We start from the raw sequence: 16,536 nt of genomic DNA, 5'->3' as shown, positions 1-16,536 counted from the left end.
CTTCTATGCATCCTTGGAGACTTTGGAATTTCTGCTCTTATTGCTGTAATTGTGGCCTCTGTGGCCGTGGCAGTTATTGCAACCACTATAAATGCTCTATCCTCACATGTGGCTGCTGGCATGGCTCAGCAAGCTCAATTATCTGGACTATATGTATAACGTATGTGCAGTATCAGAATTTCTCCCATGCAGGCAATTTGTTTCGTCAATTAAGCAAGACGCTTCTAGGAACTTGGAGCCGTGAATTTGAACACACCATGATTGAGCTATGAGCATCCATCGCTGCAATTAATTCTACCCGCGTGGAAGTCGCCGCAGTACAACAATGAATGGACTTAATACACGGAACATTGGGTTTTTTTAAAAGACTGGGGTGGCATGGCGTTCTGGGCATTCTTGCTGGTGGTAGCATGATGTTTCATGGTTGGATATATCAGGCGAACTCAACAACGCACACTGCAACAACAGCGCATATTGGTGCAAGCTCTGGCAGCCCTTGAAGCTGGCTCATCTCCCCATGTATGGCTCAGTATGCTGGATCGGTAGTCAGTGACGGGTAAGATCGTCCCCGGGACCTTTCAACCTAAGACAGGGAAACAATCATGCTATTGTTCTCCCAATGACGGGTAAGAATGGTCCTTGAGGGTCGGCAACCTAAGACAGGCACGATCCCGAGCCTTATTTTAATAAAACAAAAAGGGAGATATGTTGGGGCCCACTCGGCAGGACCGAGGTGGCACCCAGGCTTGTTGCCAGCGTGGACTCAAGATGGCGCCTGGGCTTGCAGCCAAGTCACGAGGCTCACGAGGCTGCCTTACGGATAATTAGTGACGCAACGCCTCGTGCTACCACCTGCCCGCCCAGGAGAAGGTTAAAAAGCGCGCATGCCCTAGCGGGGAGGAAGGAGAAGGAGAAGAGGGTTGGTGGACAGGAAGAGAGTTTCTTGGCGGACTGCTCTGGGCTCCGAGCTGGGACGGACATGTTCACAAAGCCACCACTGTGACCGGTGTGTGCTGCAGCAGAGACGTAGAGTGCCACGGAGGAGGGTTGGTGGAGTGATGAGGGAGGAGATAGAAGACTGATGTTGTTTTTACCTGAGAGGGCATTGAGAGAGCATTGAAACTGGGGTAATAAAACTGCTTGAGGAAGATCGTGTAAGAGTCGTCACTGCGCACGACACCCAAGCGCAGGGATTACAAGCATGCGCCACCACGCCCGGATCTTATTTTTTATTCTTTATTTGGAAACAGGGTCTCACTGAGTTGCAAAGGGCCTCACTAAGTAGCTGAGGCTGGCTTTGAACCTGTGCGATCCTCCTGTCTCAGCCTCCCAAGTGCTGGGATTGCAAGCATGTGACACTATGCCTGGCTAATTCTTCTTTTAATGTCTGGTAGAATTCAGTCATAAACCATCAAGTTCTATGCTTAAATTCACTGAGAGGTTTTTGATTATTTCCTTACTCATTATTGATTTAGTCAGATTTTTTTATTTTCTCATGATCTATTCTCTTTTTTTTTAATTTTTGGTGGTACTAGGGGTCCTGGAAGCCCTTCTACCTCTGGGCTACACTCCCAGACCTATTTTATATTTTTGAAACAGGGTCTCTTACGCCAGCGTGGCTGGCTTCGAACCTGCGCGATCCTCCTGTCTCCGCCTCCCAAGCGCAGGGATTACCAGCGTGCGCCACCACGCCCGGCATCTATTATCTTTTAACTTTAATCTTTTATGATCTATTCTTGATAGGTTGTATGTGTCTAGGAATCTATATATTTCTTCTAGGTTATCCAGTTTTTTGACATGTGATTGTTCATAGTAGTCTCTTGTCGTCCTCTGGATTTTTGTGGTACCAGTAGTAATGAATTCATTTCCATTTTAGTTTCATTTGATATTCTCTCCCTTTTCTTGGTGAGTCTAGCTAAAAGTTTGTAAATTTTGTCTTTTCAAAAATCAACTCTTAGGCTGGGTGTGATGGCACATGTTTGTAATCCCAGTACTTGGGAGGCTGAGACAGGAAAATTGCAGGTTTGAGGACAGCCTCGGCCACTTAGGCCCTCAGCAACTTAGTGAGACTCTTTTTTCAAAATAAGGAATAAAAATGGTGTATCTCAGAAATTAGATGCCCCTGAGCTCAATTCCCAGCACAAAAAAATGCCAACTCTTGTTTTTTTTTTATCTTTTCTTCCTTCCTTCCTTTCTTTTCTTTTCTTTTCTTTTTTTTTTTTCAGTACTAGAGATTGAACCGAGGGCCTCTCTACCACTGAGCTACATCACCAGATCTTTTTTTTTTTTTATGCTGATTCAAGTTCAGTTGCCCAAGATAACACTGAAATTAATATTTCTTCCCTTTCTTTCTTTCTTTCTTTCTTTCTTTCTTTCTTTCTTTCTTTCTTTCCTTCTTTCTTTCCTTCTTTCTCCATCCCTTTGCTTGCTTGTTTGCTTTCGTCTTTCCTTTTTCTTTCATTAGTGGAGAGTAAACCTGAGGAAATTCTAACTCCAAGCTACACCCCCAGCCTGTTTTTATTTTATTTTTCAATTTAAACCAGTATCTCACTAACTTGCTGAGACTTGGAACACTCACTTGTTCTACCGCAGCCTCCCAGTCCTGGGATTACAGGTATGTGCTATTATACCAGGCTTTGATCTTTTCTATTGTTTTTTTTCTGTCTCTATTTCTTTTATTTATGTTAGAATCTTTATTATTTCCTTTCACATGCTAACTTTAAACAAGGTTTATTTTTTTCTAGTTCATTGAGATGAAATTTGGTTTAGGTGAGATCGTGTGTGTGTGTGTGTGTGTGTGTGTGTGTGTGTGTGTTACTAGGGGTTGGATCCTAGGGGCATTTGACCTCTGAGCTACACCTCCAGCCCTATTTTTATTCTTTATTTTGAAACAGGGCCTCACTGAGTAGCTGAGGCTCTCCGTGAACCATGATCCTCCTGTCTCAGCCTCCCCAAGTACTAGGATGACAAGCGTGCGCCACCACGCCTGGCTGAGAGATCATCCTTTTTATGTAAGTATTGATCACCTTGAGTATTTGCTGGATTTATGTCTATTTGAGTTTTTTCTAGAGATAGTTAAGTGATTTTTTTTCAGTACTGGGGATGGAACCCAGGGACATTCTACCTCTGAGCTACACCCTAGCCCTATTTTTAATTTTTTATTTGGAAACAGGGTCTCACTGAGTTGCAGAGCCTCACTAAGTCGCTGAGGCTGTCCGTGAACAGAGATCCTCCTGTCTCAGCCTCCCAAATGCTGGGATCACAAGTGTGCGCCACCACACTTGGCTAAATGATTTTGTTTTTTAAATTTCTATTTTTGGAGGAGTGTTGGGGATTAAGCCCAGGGGCATCCTACCTCTGAGCTACACCCCCAACCATATTTTATTTTATTTTATTTTTTACTTGGAAACAGGGTCTTGCTAAGTTGCTGACAGCCTTATTAAATTGCTGACGGTGGCTTCAAACCTGTGATCCTCCTGTCTCCGCCTCTCAAGGACTAGGATTACAGGCATGCACCACCATGCCTGGCTTAAATTTTTATTTCAATTGTTTCCTTATTTAGATGCTATTATTTTATTTATGTATGTATGTATTATTTATTTATTTTGTTATTGGTGATTGAACCAAGGGCTTTCTACCTCCACGTTAAACCCCCAGCTCTATTTTTTATTCTTTTCTTAAACTTCTGAAACAGTATCTCGCTAAGTTACTGAGGCTGGCATCGAATCTGCGATCCTCCTGTCTCAGTCTCCTAAATACTTGTTTTACAAGCTTGAGCTACCATGCCCGGCTTTTATTTTTCTTTTATTTTATTACCTCCTGCAAACCCAGCTTTCCCTAATTTTGCTTACTCTTTCTCCACCTTTCTGCCTGTCTCTCAGACTTCTATGTTTAGGCTTAAATGATACTTCCGGGATGCTATCTTTGCTAAACCCCTGGGCAGAATTAAGGGTTTCCTCCCCTGAATACTCCCTTATTAGTGCTTCCACCGGTTCCTGTTTCATTTCGTCGGCTTGTGTCATTAGTGCCTCGTGTTTCTGTCCTTCTCCCTAGTAGACAGTGACCTTCTTGAACATAACCATTAGCACAGTGCCAAGCACAGGAGATGACTCAGGATAATCGTTTGTCACACTGAATTGTAGTGCAGGGAGAAGCTCCATATCAAAATTCTCCAAGTGGCAGGTGAAAATTAACAGGAAGAGAAACCACAAGTGCCCTCATTCCAAACAAGGAAAGGCCTTCTGAGGTTATGGGGTGTTTGTGTGTGTGTGAGGTTATAGGTGACCGGTTATTTCAGCATAAGCGGAAAATATCTCATTCTGTTATTTTAGAGGCATTCTACCTCTGCCCTATACTGCAGCCCTTCTGACTTCTTTTTTTCTTTTTTGCAGTACTGGGATGGAACCCAGGGGCATTCTACCTCCGAGCTCCACCCACAGTCCTATTTTTTATTATTTATTTTGAAACTGATCTCACTGAGTTGCGTAGGGCCTCACTAAGTAGCTGAGGCTATCTGCAAACCGCCACCCTCCTGTCTCAGCCTCCCAAATGCTGGGATTACAAGTGTGCGCCACCACGCCCAACTCCCTTTTGACTTTTAAAAAGATTTTCTTTGTGATACTGAGGAATGGACCCAGGGGTAGTCTACCTGTGAGCTATACCATTAGCCCTACTTCATTTTTTAGTTTGAAACAGACTCTCACTAAGTTACTGCACACTGGCCTCTGACCTGCGACCTTCTTTGTCTCAGTCTCCCAAGTCTAGCATGCCAGGCAAAAAAAATATTCTAAGCCAGGAGTGGTGGTGCATGCTCATAATCTGAGTACTTCGGAGGCTGACACAGAAGGATCACAGGTTCGAAGCCAGCCTCAGCAGCTTCATGAGGTTCTCAAACACTTAGTAAAACCCCGTTTCCAAATAAAATATAAAAAAATAGGTCTGGAGGTATAGCCCATCTGGGCTTCATCCACAATACCACAAAAAGTATATCATTCTTCTGGGTGGAAACATTATGTTTCAGGGCAACAACCAAAGTCATTAGCAATGCTTGCCAAATCCACTCAGGTGGCTCAATGCTTTCAGAAATCCAGGAACATGGCTGGTTTGTCAAAAAAGATTTTCTGTATCTTTGTGGTTACTTATTACAATGAAGTTAACTATAAATATAAGAACTTGTAGGAGTAAAAGTAAATTTCATAATTCAATAAACATTGCATGAGACAACCTCATATGAAATATTTGTGCTAAAAGCCATGTGGAGAGAGTTGGGGATTACAAGGAGGAGGATGAAAGGAGTGACTTTTGAAATTATCAAAATAAGGCAAGATGATCCCTGATACTGGGTGTTGAGGGTTTATTACAAAACAGCACTTTGTTCAGCACTTAATTTGAATGATCTTATCTAATTCTCTCACAGTCTTCATACGGAGATTATTACCTATATTTTATTTTAGTTTTTATTTGTTTTTGGTGGGCATTGTACCTCTGAGCTACACCACCAGCCCTGTTTTTTTATGTTTTTTATGTTTTTTTTTTAAAACAGGGTCTCACTGTGTTGCAAAGGGCCTCGCTAAGTAGCTGAGTCTGTCCGTGAACCGCCATCCTCCGCTCTCTGCCTCCTGAATGCTGGGATACAAGTGTGCGCCACCACGCCCAGCTTACTACCTGTATTTTAAAGATGAAGAAACTGAGGGTCAGAAATGTCATTAATCTTTATTCTAAGCTTTGGGAAAAAGAGTAGATACCATTCATTGAGTCTTTGTTATGTGACAAGATCTACTTTAAATAGTTTTGTAGATTAGTTAATATTTTTTGGTACTGGAGATTGAACCAGGAGTAATCTACCTCTGAGCTGTACTGCAGCATTTTTGTGTATGTGTTGCTATACCCCTAGCCCTATTTTTATTTTTTTCTTTGGGAAGAGGGTCTTACTAAGTTGCTGGGGTTCCTCTGAACCTGTAATACTCCTGTGTCAGCCTCCCAAGTACTGGGATTACAAGTGTGTCCCACCACACACAGCTCACCCCAGTCCTTTATATTATTTTGAAACTGGATCTAAGTTGCTAAGCATCTCACTAAATTGTTGAGAACTGACCTTGAACCTTCACACCTCTTGTCTTGCCTTTCAAGTACCAAGAGTATGGATGTGCACCACCATGTCTGACTGGATTTGTTCATATTACTATAGGCAAAAATTTTTTTCCTGCCTTCCAGAAACTCTAGATTTCATGTGCAAGTTAATATTTAATACTGAATTTCAGAGCTCTGCATGGTGACACCTGCCTGTATTCCCAGTACTTGGGAGGCTGAGACAGGAGGATTGCAGGTTTGAGGCCAGCCTCAGCAACTTATTGAGACCCTACTAAAAAAAAAAAAGTTGGGGAAGCCAGGTGTGCTGGCTCACGCTTGTAATTCCAGCATTGGGGAGGCTGAGACAGGACAATCTGGGTTCATGGACAACCTGAGGCCCTTTGCAACTCAATGAGCCCCTGTTTCAAAATAAAGAATAAAAAATAGGGCTGGAGGTGTAGCTCATATGTAGAATGCCCCTGGATTCCATCCCCAGTACCGCAAAAAAAAAAAAAAAAAAAAAAAGTTGTGGGCTATAGCTCAGAGGTAGAATGCCCCTGAGTTCGATCTCCAGTACCAAAAAATAAAATAAAAATAAAGGTGACTTTCAGAAGGCTAGGATTTTGACTAATGGATTGGTGGAGGACAGGTCTTTCATGCACAAGCAAGAACTTGAAGAAAGACCTGGAAATGGGAAAGTCCATGGCCTCTGAGTAACACCATAACCTGTGAAATTACAAGGAGAATGAGGAAGGCTTAGGACAGCAGGCAAAGCTGGGAAGGGAGATGGGGACATTAGACCTGATGCCAAAGGCAACGAGAGGTCAGCAAAGGCTGGTGACAGAGGAATGGCAACATCAGTTCCATATTTCTGGAAAACTGTGGAAACAGTAGAAACTGTAGGCTGGGAGATGAGCCAAGAGTGATTCAGGTGCAAGGTACTGGCAGGCCAAAATGGGATGATTTCTCAAGTCAGGTGAAAGATGCCACAGAGGTTGAATTTTCAGACAGTGCATTCGAGCAGATGTGGGAGTGGCGGAGACAGAGTAGCAGATGTCTCGGCAGGGCTGGGGGAAGCCTTGGAATGCATGGAAGTCTTTATGCGCTTCATTTTTAGGGCCTAGTCACCAGTGTTCCTGAAGGCCTGATGAGATCAGGACCTAGGGTGCCTGCTTGTTTCAGTAGTGATAGACATGCCTCTGTGGGTCAGGTGACAAGCTAGACAGAGTCTCGTGGGGTGGCACTATGAATGTGTCCCCAAGTTCATGTGTTGGAAACCTAATCTCCAATGCAATGGTTTGAAAAAGTGGCACTTTTAAGATGAATGGATTCATGTCAGTACAGGAGCAGGTTACTAAGAAAGACAACTTTGTCTCTCTTGCTCCCTCTCTCCTGTTTTTCAGTACTGGGGATTGAATCCAGAGACCATCCCGATGAGAAACACCCCCAGCCCTACTTTATTTTTACTTTGAAACAAGGTATTGCTAAATTGCTGAGGCTGCCCTTGAACTTGCAATTCTTCTGCTTCAGCCTTCTCTGGTAGTTGGGATTAAAGGCATGCACCACCATGCCTGTTTCTTTCTCCTGCACACATTGCCCTTCTGCTTCCTACCATGAACTAGGCAGCAAAAAGTCCCTCTCCACATGTAGGTGCCCTCTCCCCTCTCTCCCCTCTCTCCCCTCTCCCCTCTCTCCCCCTTCTCCCCCTTCTCCCCCTCTCCCCCTCCCTCTCTCTCTCCCCTAGGGTTTGAATCCAGAGGCATTCTCCTTCTGAGCTCCGTTCCAATCCTTTTTATTTTATGTTGAAACAAGGGCTTGGTAAGTTGCAGAGGCTAGCCTTGAGCCCGCTCTCCTCCTTTTTCAGCCTCACAACTACTTTGATGACAGACATGAACCACTATACCTGCTCCATATTATGCTCTTAATAGTTAACAAACTATGTGTTAAGTAGGGAAAAACCCTTCTACTATCTTTTTTGATGTTGGTACTGGGAATTGAATATAGGGGCATTCTACCTTTGAGCCATACCACCAGACGCTTTATTTTTTTATTTTGAAATGGGGGTCTCACTAAGTTGCTGAGGCTGGCCATGAACGTGTGATCCTCCTGTCTCAGCCTTCCAAGTATTGGGATTACAGGCACGCACCACTGTGCCTGGCTAAGCCCAATGTCTTACAGTTAACATTTGCTCTATAACTATTGGAGAACAGATTTTAATGTATCTGGCACTTCTATGGACATCACACCTTATTAGGTGATGTAGCTGTCTTGGCAATCCCCAAGACCCAAGGCTCCTGTAATTTCTAAAAGAACAAAAACAAGATGTTTAACATCTAAGCCAGTAGAGAAATACAAAAGGAATGATCATCTGAACAAAGTCTAGACACCTGGCCAATAAGCACATAAAAAGATTTTCATCATGACTAACCTTTAGGAAAATGCGAATCTAAACCACAACGTGAACTCGGTGTGGTGGCCCATGCCTGTAATCCTAGTACTTGAGAGGCTGAGACAGGAGGATGGTAGGTTTGAAACCAGCTTTAGGAACTTAGTGAGGCCATTTGCAATTTAGTGAGACCCTGTTTCAAAATAAAAAATAAAGCCGGGCGTGGTGGCGCACGCTTGTAATCCCAGCATTTGGGAAGCTTGAGACCGGAGGATCGCGGTTCGCAGACAGCCTCAGCTACTAAGCGAGGCCCTCTGCAACTCAGTGAGACCCGGTTTCAAAATAAAAAATAAAAAAAAAACAGGGCAGGGGGTGTAGCTCAGAGGTCGAATGCCCCTGGATTCCATCCCCAGACCCACAAATAAATAAAATAAAATAAAATAAAATAAATAAACAAAATAAAAAATAAAATAGGGCTGGGAATGTAGCTCAGAGGTATATTCCCCCCATCCCCTGGGTTCAATCCCCAGCACTGCACACACACACACCACCACCACCACCACCGACAACAACAACAAAAACCACAATGTGACATCATTTCCAAGCCATTAGGATAGTTACAACAACAACAAAAGCAGAAAATAAGAGTGTTGTGGAGGATGTAGAGAAATTGGAACCCTTGTGCACTGTTGTTGGAAATGTAAAATGGAACAGATGCCACAAAAAACAGGTTGGTAGTTCCTCAAAAATTAAAACAAACAAATGAGAAAAAGAATTGTCATATGATCTAGCAATTCAACTTCTGGATATACAATCAAGAGTACTGAAAGATGGGTCTCAAAGTGTCTTTATTTTCTTATTATATTTATTTATTTTGGGTACTAGAGATTGAACCCAGAGGCATTCTACCTCCAAGCTACAGCCCCAGCCTTTTTTATTTTGAAACAAGTTCTTGCTAAATTACACAGGATCTCACAAAGTTGTTGAGGCTGGATTCAAACCCTTGTTCTCCTGTCTCAGTCTCCCAAATACTAGGATTACAGGTATGCACCATAGTGACTGACTTCAAACAGGGTTGTATACATTTGTGATTATAGATGTATTATTCAAAATAGCCAAGATGTGGAAATGTGTTCATCAGTGGATGAATGGATAAACAATGTTTAGTGTATCTATACAAGGTAATATTATTTAGCCTTAAAAAGGAAGGAAATATCCAGGTGTGGTAGGGCACCCTTGTAATCCAGGAAGATCTTTCTAAGATTGCATATTTGAGGCCAGACTTAACAACACAGTGAGACCCTGTTTCAAAATTAAAATAAAAGCTGGGCATGGTGATGCACACCTGTAATCCCATACTTGAGAGGTTGAGATAGGAGAATTGTGGGTTTGAAGCCATCCTTAGTGACTTCGTTTGATGCTATTTCAAAATAAAAAATAAAATAGGGATGGGTCATAGCCCAGAGGTAGAACACCCCTGGGATCAATCCCCACTACCAGAAAGCAAACAAACAAATTATTAATTAAAAATAAAAATAAAATAGGTCTGGGTGTGTAGCTCAAAGGCAAAATGCTCCTGGATTCAATCCCCAGTACCACAAAAAGAAGGGAAGGAAATTCTGACATGTGGATAAATCTTGAGGACACTATGCTAATTGAAAGAAGCCAGTCACCTAAAGATAAATACAGAAACAGGCGTGGTGGCACACTCTTGTAATCTCAGTACTTGGGGAGGCTGAGACAGGGGGATTGCAGATTTGCAGCCAGCCTCAGCTACTTAATGAGACTCTCAGCAACTTTAGTAAGATCCTGTTTCAAAATAAAGAATAAAATATGGTGTGGGTGTAGCTCAGTGGTAGAATGCCCCGGGTTAAATCTCCAGTGCCACAAAACAAAATTTAAAAAATGATGAATACCATATGAAAAATATAAATGCCCCTTATTGGCAGCTCTTAGAATGGACAAATTTATAGGCACACAAGTAGTTGCCTGTTAGTGTTTAATGGGTATAGAGTTTCAGTTTGGAAGATGAAAAATTCTGGAGATGGATGATGGTGATGCTTATATTGCATGGTAAATGTACTTAATGTCACTGAATGGTACACTTAAATTGGTTAAAATGATCCATTTTATGCTCCGTGTATTTTATCACAATAAAAAAATCTTTCAAATGAAGATGAAAGAAAAACATTCACAGTTATTACCTATTTCCACTGAGGAAATGGTGCCATCCTGTGTCACTAACATTTCTGCTTCAGTCCCTGATCCAGTCCCAGGGTGATTGCAAGCTGGAAAGATTCAGTGTGGAGAAGTCATTACTAGTAGGCTGACCCTCCCCTTCTTGGTCCCTCACATTTCCAGTTTCCTGATGTGCCTTCTGCTCTTCTGCTGCCCAGCATCCCATAAAAGGGGGAAAGAATAGAGAGAGAAAAAGCACAAAGAAGGAGGAGAAGAATGAAAGAGAAATTCTGGAAAAACAAGTTATTTTCTGGGAGAAAAATAAGACCATTTTAATGAGGAAAGCTGCCTCAGAAGAGCCAGACAATCTGAACACTGGTGTTCAACTGCTACGTACCAAGGCCTTCTCAGGTGGAGGAGACTACAGGCCTCAAAGGATCCACTCCCATTGTGCAGGTCTTCCTCTTACAATCACCTTCCCTCCCTCGCTCCCTCCCTCTCTGCAGTGCGGGGTCTGAACCAGGGCCTTTCCCAAGCTAAGCAAGTGTCCCAGCCCTCAGCTTTTCTTGTGACTTCTTTTCCTTGCTCTCTCAGAACCTCCTTGGCCCATTCTTTCTGGGAGGTGGACTTGAAGTGAAGGCTGCCAACGTGATATCAAGTCTCCAGCCCCTTACTTTTCTAGGAGAGGGATGGAATTGATAAAAAAATAAAATAGGTCTTTTTGAGGAAGTTAGGGTGAAATGTAAAATAAAACAAAAAAGAACCTATGAAAGAGTAGAGACAAAAAGTTTACCCCACCCCAAAATCACTTTCTTGCTACAACTGAAATCAAATTGTAAAAAAGTGAGCAGGATTCCATTTTATTTTTATTTAATTCTTTTCTTCGGTACTAGAGATGGAACCCAGGGGCATTCCACTACTGAGCTACATTCCCATCCCTAATTATTTATTTATTTATTTATTTATTTATTTATTTATTTATTTAGAACTGCGGGTTGAATCTAGAGGCATTATACTTCTGAGTTACACCTCCAGCCACTTTGATTTTCCTTGTGTGTGGTACTAGGGATTGAACATTGTGCCTCTGAGATATTATACACTCTCAGCCCTATTTTATTTATTATTTTTCACACAAAGTTTCACTAAGTTTCAGAAGGCCTTCCTAAATTCCTGAGGCTGGCCACAAACCTGTGATCCTCCTGTCTCACCTGGGATCACAGGTGTGCATCACCACACCCAACTTGATTTTTTTTATTTTGAAACAGGGTCTTGCTAAATTGCTGAGGGCCTTGCTACATTTCTGAGACTGATCTTGAATCTGCTGTCCTCCTATCTCATCCTCCCAAGTATTAGAATTACAGGCATGTAGCCGGGCATGGTGGTGCATGCTTGTTTGTTATCATGCATGGCGTCCTTTTTATTTTTTATTTTGATATAGGATCCTGTAAAGTTGAGTTGTCCAGATTAGCCTTGGACTTGCAATCCTCCTTCTGAGTAATTGTGTTTTATTTATATATTTATTTCTGAGGTTCTGGGGATTGAACCCAGGGCCATTCTACCTCTGGGCTATGCCCCAGCCCTATTTTATTTTTTATTTTGTAACAGAGTCTCACTGAGCTGCTGACAGCTTAACTAAATTGCCGAAGCTGGCTTTGAACCTGCAATTCTCCTGTCTTAGCCTCAGAAGAACTGGGATCAAAGGTATGTGCCAACATGCCTGGCTTTTAATCTTAAATTTAGATTTTTAGGAGAATTATAAGAGGCTTATTTAGCAAAGTGGGAATACAGCTTAAGAGAAGGCTCTGGTAAAGTGTTACATTCCAGAGAAAGTCTCTGGAATATTCTATTTCAAAAGTGAAAAACGGCCGTGATTCCATTTTAATAAGGATTAGTATGTCCACATCTTTGGGGGCCATGGACCTCTGTGGAAGTCTCATGAAGTCTCATGCACAAAACAAAATACACAAACCTACAAAATAGCCCCATTCTATTCAAGACAGCTATCACAATTATTACCCAAAATGTGATATAATAACGTATGTGTATTTCAGTTTATGCATTAAGTAGCCAGATCTAACAGTAGTCCCAATAACTACTGGAATTTGGAAGGAGTTATGGGCATAAATGAAATTTTGCTATGCCTGTAATGACTACGATATGAAATGCAGATCTCTGTAATGTCTGCTCCTAGCGGAGTCACAGGTGCTGCCGGCACTTGGAGTTTATTGCTTCCATTCATCATTGACGGAAATGCTGCCTTTCAACTAGGGTGACTGTAAGTAAAGATACTTTTTTTCATTCACATTCAAAGTCTCCCAGCACAGCCCAATTCTTAGTCTGAAGGCCCTGGTTAAAAACCTCTTGTCTACAGGGTGATGTAGCCTCTCAAGGATTGGAGCCAGTTTTTTTTCTACCTGTCCCATTTCTTCAGGATGACATTATTTCTTCTCATGTCCAGTTCTCAAGGTTGCCTGTCTACTGAGGTCCCATAAGGCCCTAGTTTCTAGCTGGGAATGATTGGGACTGTCAGCCCATTTGACCAGCTCTGATGACTTCCATGCCCTGCATTCATAAAAAAAAAAATGGCACCTATCTCAAAATTTTGCCCAACGAGTCACTCAGGCAGCCCGCAGATTTTCCAGAATTATTTCAACACAACCTCTCTCTCTCTCTCTCTCTCTCTCTCTCTCTCTCTCTCTCTCTCTCTCTCTCTCTCTCTCCCCTTTCTCCCTCCCTCCCTCCCTCCCCCCTCTCTCTTTCTCTCTCTCTCTCTTTTGGTACTGGGGATGGAACCCAGAGTCCTTCTACCTCCGAGCTACACTCCCAGCCCTATTTTTTATTCTTTATTTTGAAACAGGTGTCACTGTGTGGCAAATGGCCTCACTAAGTAGTTGAAGCTGTCCACAAACCGCGATTCTCCTGTCTCAGCCTCCCAAATGCTGGGGTTACAAGCGTGTGTCACTGTGCCCAGTTTTGTACTGGGACTTGAACTCCTGCATATTTACCTCCAAGATACACCTTCAGTCCTTTTTCTATTGTGTATTTGGAAACAGGACCTCACTAAGTTGCAGAGGACCTCACAGTTGCTGTGGCTGGCTTCGAATCAATTCTTCTGTTTTAGCTTCCAAGTACTGGGATTACACACATATACCACCGTTCTGGCTTAGGGAAATCTTTAAACCAGAAAAGCCATAGCCTCACTCATGTCCTCTGTGCCACTGGCCTGGCTCTTCCCACAGGGATGTGGGGGCCAAGCAGACGATAACACCAGAGTCCTTCTCATCTGAGAATGCCTGGCCTTTCGATATGTTTCTCTGTATTCCCAGCCCTTGGGGTTTACTCACCTAAAAGTACATAGAGTGGAATCCAGTGCATAACAGAGAGGGTTTGGAGGCCCTCCTGAAGATCCAGCTTGGAGAAGAAGGTCATAGCCACAGTGTTGTGTTGCTGTGGCAAGAAGCCCAACCAGAAGCTTATATCCTCTTAAGCTGAGTTGATTATAGATGCTTTGTTACAATCTCTTACTGCCAATCTATTTAGCTGCTAGGGTTTTGTTAGACTTGACCACACCTTTCCTCCAGTTCACTCCTCATGAATGGCCCCACCCCAACTTCCTACACACTCACTGGGTTGCAGATCAGACTACCTTATATCCCCAACAGGTATCCTTTCTCCACGTGTACCCAATTTCAATGAGACGGAAATGGCTTTGTGTGCCTATATCTGTGGTAGAAACGTGTGTGAAAAATTAGTTCAGGGAAACAGAATACCTTAGGCTTCAACGGGGATCTTTGAAAAATGGCCCACTAGCCAAGTACAATGGAGCAAGCCTGGCTTCTGCTTCCAATTTTGAGTAGATATGTCCCAATACATGCCCCCTCTATGTGACTGAGTAGCCCCAAGAAGCATCTCAAGAACCCCAGCTAGTCCAGGGGAGAAGAAAAGAAAGAGGAAGAAGCTGGGTATATTGGTACACACTTGGTAATCCCAGTAAGTGAGAGACTGTGACAGGAGGATTGCAGGCTCCAGGCCAGTCTCAGCAATTTAGTGAGACCCTCAACGACTTGGTAAGAGCGTGTTTCAAAAATTTTAAAAATGACTGCCAGGCATGGTGGCACACACTTGTAATACCAGTACTTGGAAGGCTGAAACAGAATGATTGCGGGTTCACAGCCAGCCTCAGAAATTTAGTGAGGCCCTCTGAAACTTAGGCCCTGTTTCAAAAATAAATAATAAAAAATAGGACTGGGGTGTATCTTGGAGGTAGAGTGCCCCTGTGTTCCATCCCCAGTAAAACACACACACACATAATTAATTAATTAATTAATTAGAAATATGCTGGATGTGATCCGGGTATGGTGGTGCACGCTTGTAATCCCAGCATTTGGGAGGCTGAGACTGGAGGATCGGTGGTTTGCGGACAGCCTCAGCTACTTAGTGAGGCCCTCTGCAACTCAGTGAGACCCTGTTTCAAAATAAAGAATAAAAAATAGGGCTGGAGGGTGGAGCTCGGAGGTCAAATGCCTCTGGGTTCTATCCCCAGACCTGCAAAAAAATGCTGGATGTGGTAATCCAGTACTTGTAATCCAAGTACTCGGGAGGCTGAGACAGGACGATCACAGGTTCAAAACCAGCCTTTGCAACTTAGTGAGACCCTCTGCAATTTAGTGAGATCCTGTTTCCAAATCAAAATTAAAAGGGTTGGGGGTATAACTTGGAGGTAGAATGCCTTTGAGTTCCATCCCCAGTAACAAAATAAAATAATAAAATATAAATTGTTGGAGGGCTGACTCTAGGTAGAATGCCCATGGCCTTACTCCATGGTACCAAAATCAAAATTAGGAAGAAGAGAAAAAAGGGTTGGCCTTTGGTGTGTCCCTCCAGGTACATGGGGGAATGAAAGCACAGCAGTTCCCTAAACTCAACTCTGTAGAGTCACATTAATCGCTCTAATGGAGAGATCACACCAGACTGAGAGGGGCAGAGAAGATAAAATTCTGCTTATTTGCTTATTTCCTTGCAAATGGCTAAGGGTCAATGTTCCTTGAACTCATAGAACACTTGATACCACAGCAACCCTTTTGGTTACATCCAACAACTTTTTTATCGCCTCCTGTTTTCAAGGTATTATGCTGGGAATATTGGCCTTTTCCTGTAGTACACCTCACAGATCCAAGCCATATAGATTTTGGGGGACTTGGGGTTTTAACAGCTGTTTCCTCCACTAGACAATACGTTCAAGAAAGGCAGGGATCATGTCTGCCTTTGTCCCCATTGAAGCTTCAACACATAACTGCAGTACCTATCAGATGGTAGTCACTTGGTAGACAGTGATGGAAAAAAAAGTAACTCCAGAGGTCAGGGACCTGGGGACAACCTTTAATTTTGCAAAATCTGGTGTGCAGAAACAAATCTCTTAGCATGAAACATAGTAGATGTTGAGTAGCCATGAACTCCACACACACATGAATAATACAAAAAATTATATAGTGCCTACTGTGTACCAAGCCCTGTGCTAAGCACTTCACATTCATTCACTCATTTCGTCCTTTGGGCAACCCTATGCAGTAGGTAGACTCCTTATTCCCATTTTACAGATGAGGAAACAGAAGGTTCACCAACTTGTGACAGAACTGAGATTTGAACTTCCGTTGTCTGGCTCTAAAGCCCTTTATCCTAACTACTGTAGTGTGTTCCAACAAACGCTCAAACCAAGAATATGAGAGAGCAAGAGCGCGAGAGAGTGAGAACACGAAAACACAAGAGCTAGAGAGTAGTTGCGCTGGGCGTGGTGCCATACACCTGCAATCCCAGTACTTGGGAGGCTGACATAGGAGGATCGCAGGTTCAATGCCAGCCTTGGCAATTTAGCAAGACACTGTTTCAAAATAAAAAAACAAAAA

General features: G+C 42.8%; 1 protein-coding gene across 1 annotated transcript in view; it reads right to left on the bottom strand.

Annotated features, from left to right (window-relative positions):
- The window catches only part of DGAT2L6 (diacylglycerol O-acyltransferase 2 like 6), a gene marked incomplete at both ends in the record, with an annotated part of 30,667 nt that extends 16,605 nt beyond the window's left edge, over positions 1-14,062 (bottom strand). The window contains one exon of the mRNA XM_080719159.1: positions 13,978-14,062. Coding sequence (XP_080575285.1) covers positions 13,978-14,062 — 85 coding nt within the window. The remainder of the gene's footprint in view (positions 1-13,977) is intronic.
- Between the last annotated feature and the right edge of the window lie 2,474 nt (positions 14,063-16,536).

The sequence above is a fragment of the Muscardinus avellanarius genome (assembly GCF_963383645.1).
Source record: "Muscardinus avellanarius genome assembly, chromosome: X".
NCBI classification, from domain to species: Eukaryota; Metazoa; Chordata; class Mammalia; order Rodentia; family Gliridae; genus Muscardinus; species Muscardinus avellanarius.
The sequence above is the reverse complement of the archived record's forward strand: the minus strand, read 5'-3'. Positions and strand labels throughout refer to the sequence as shown.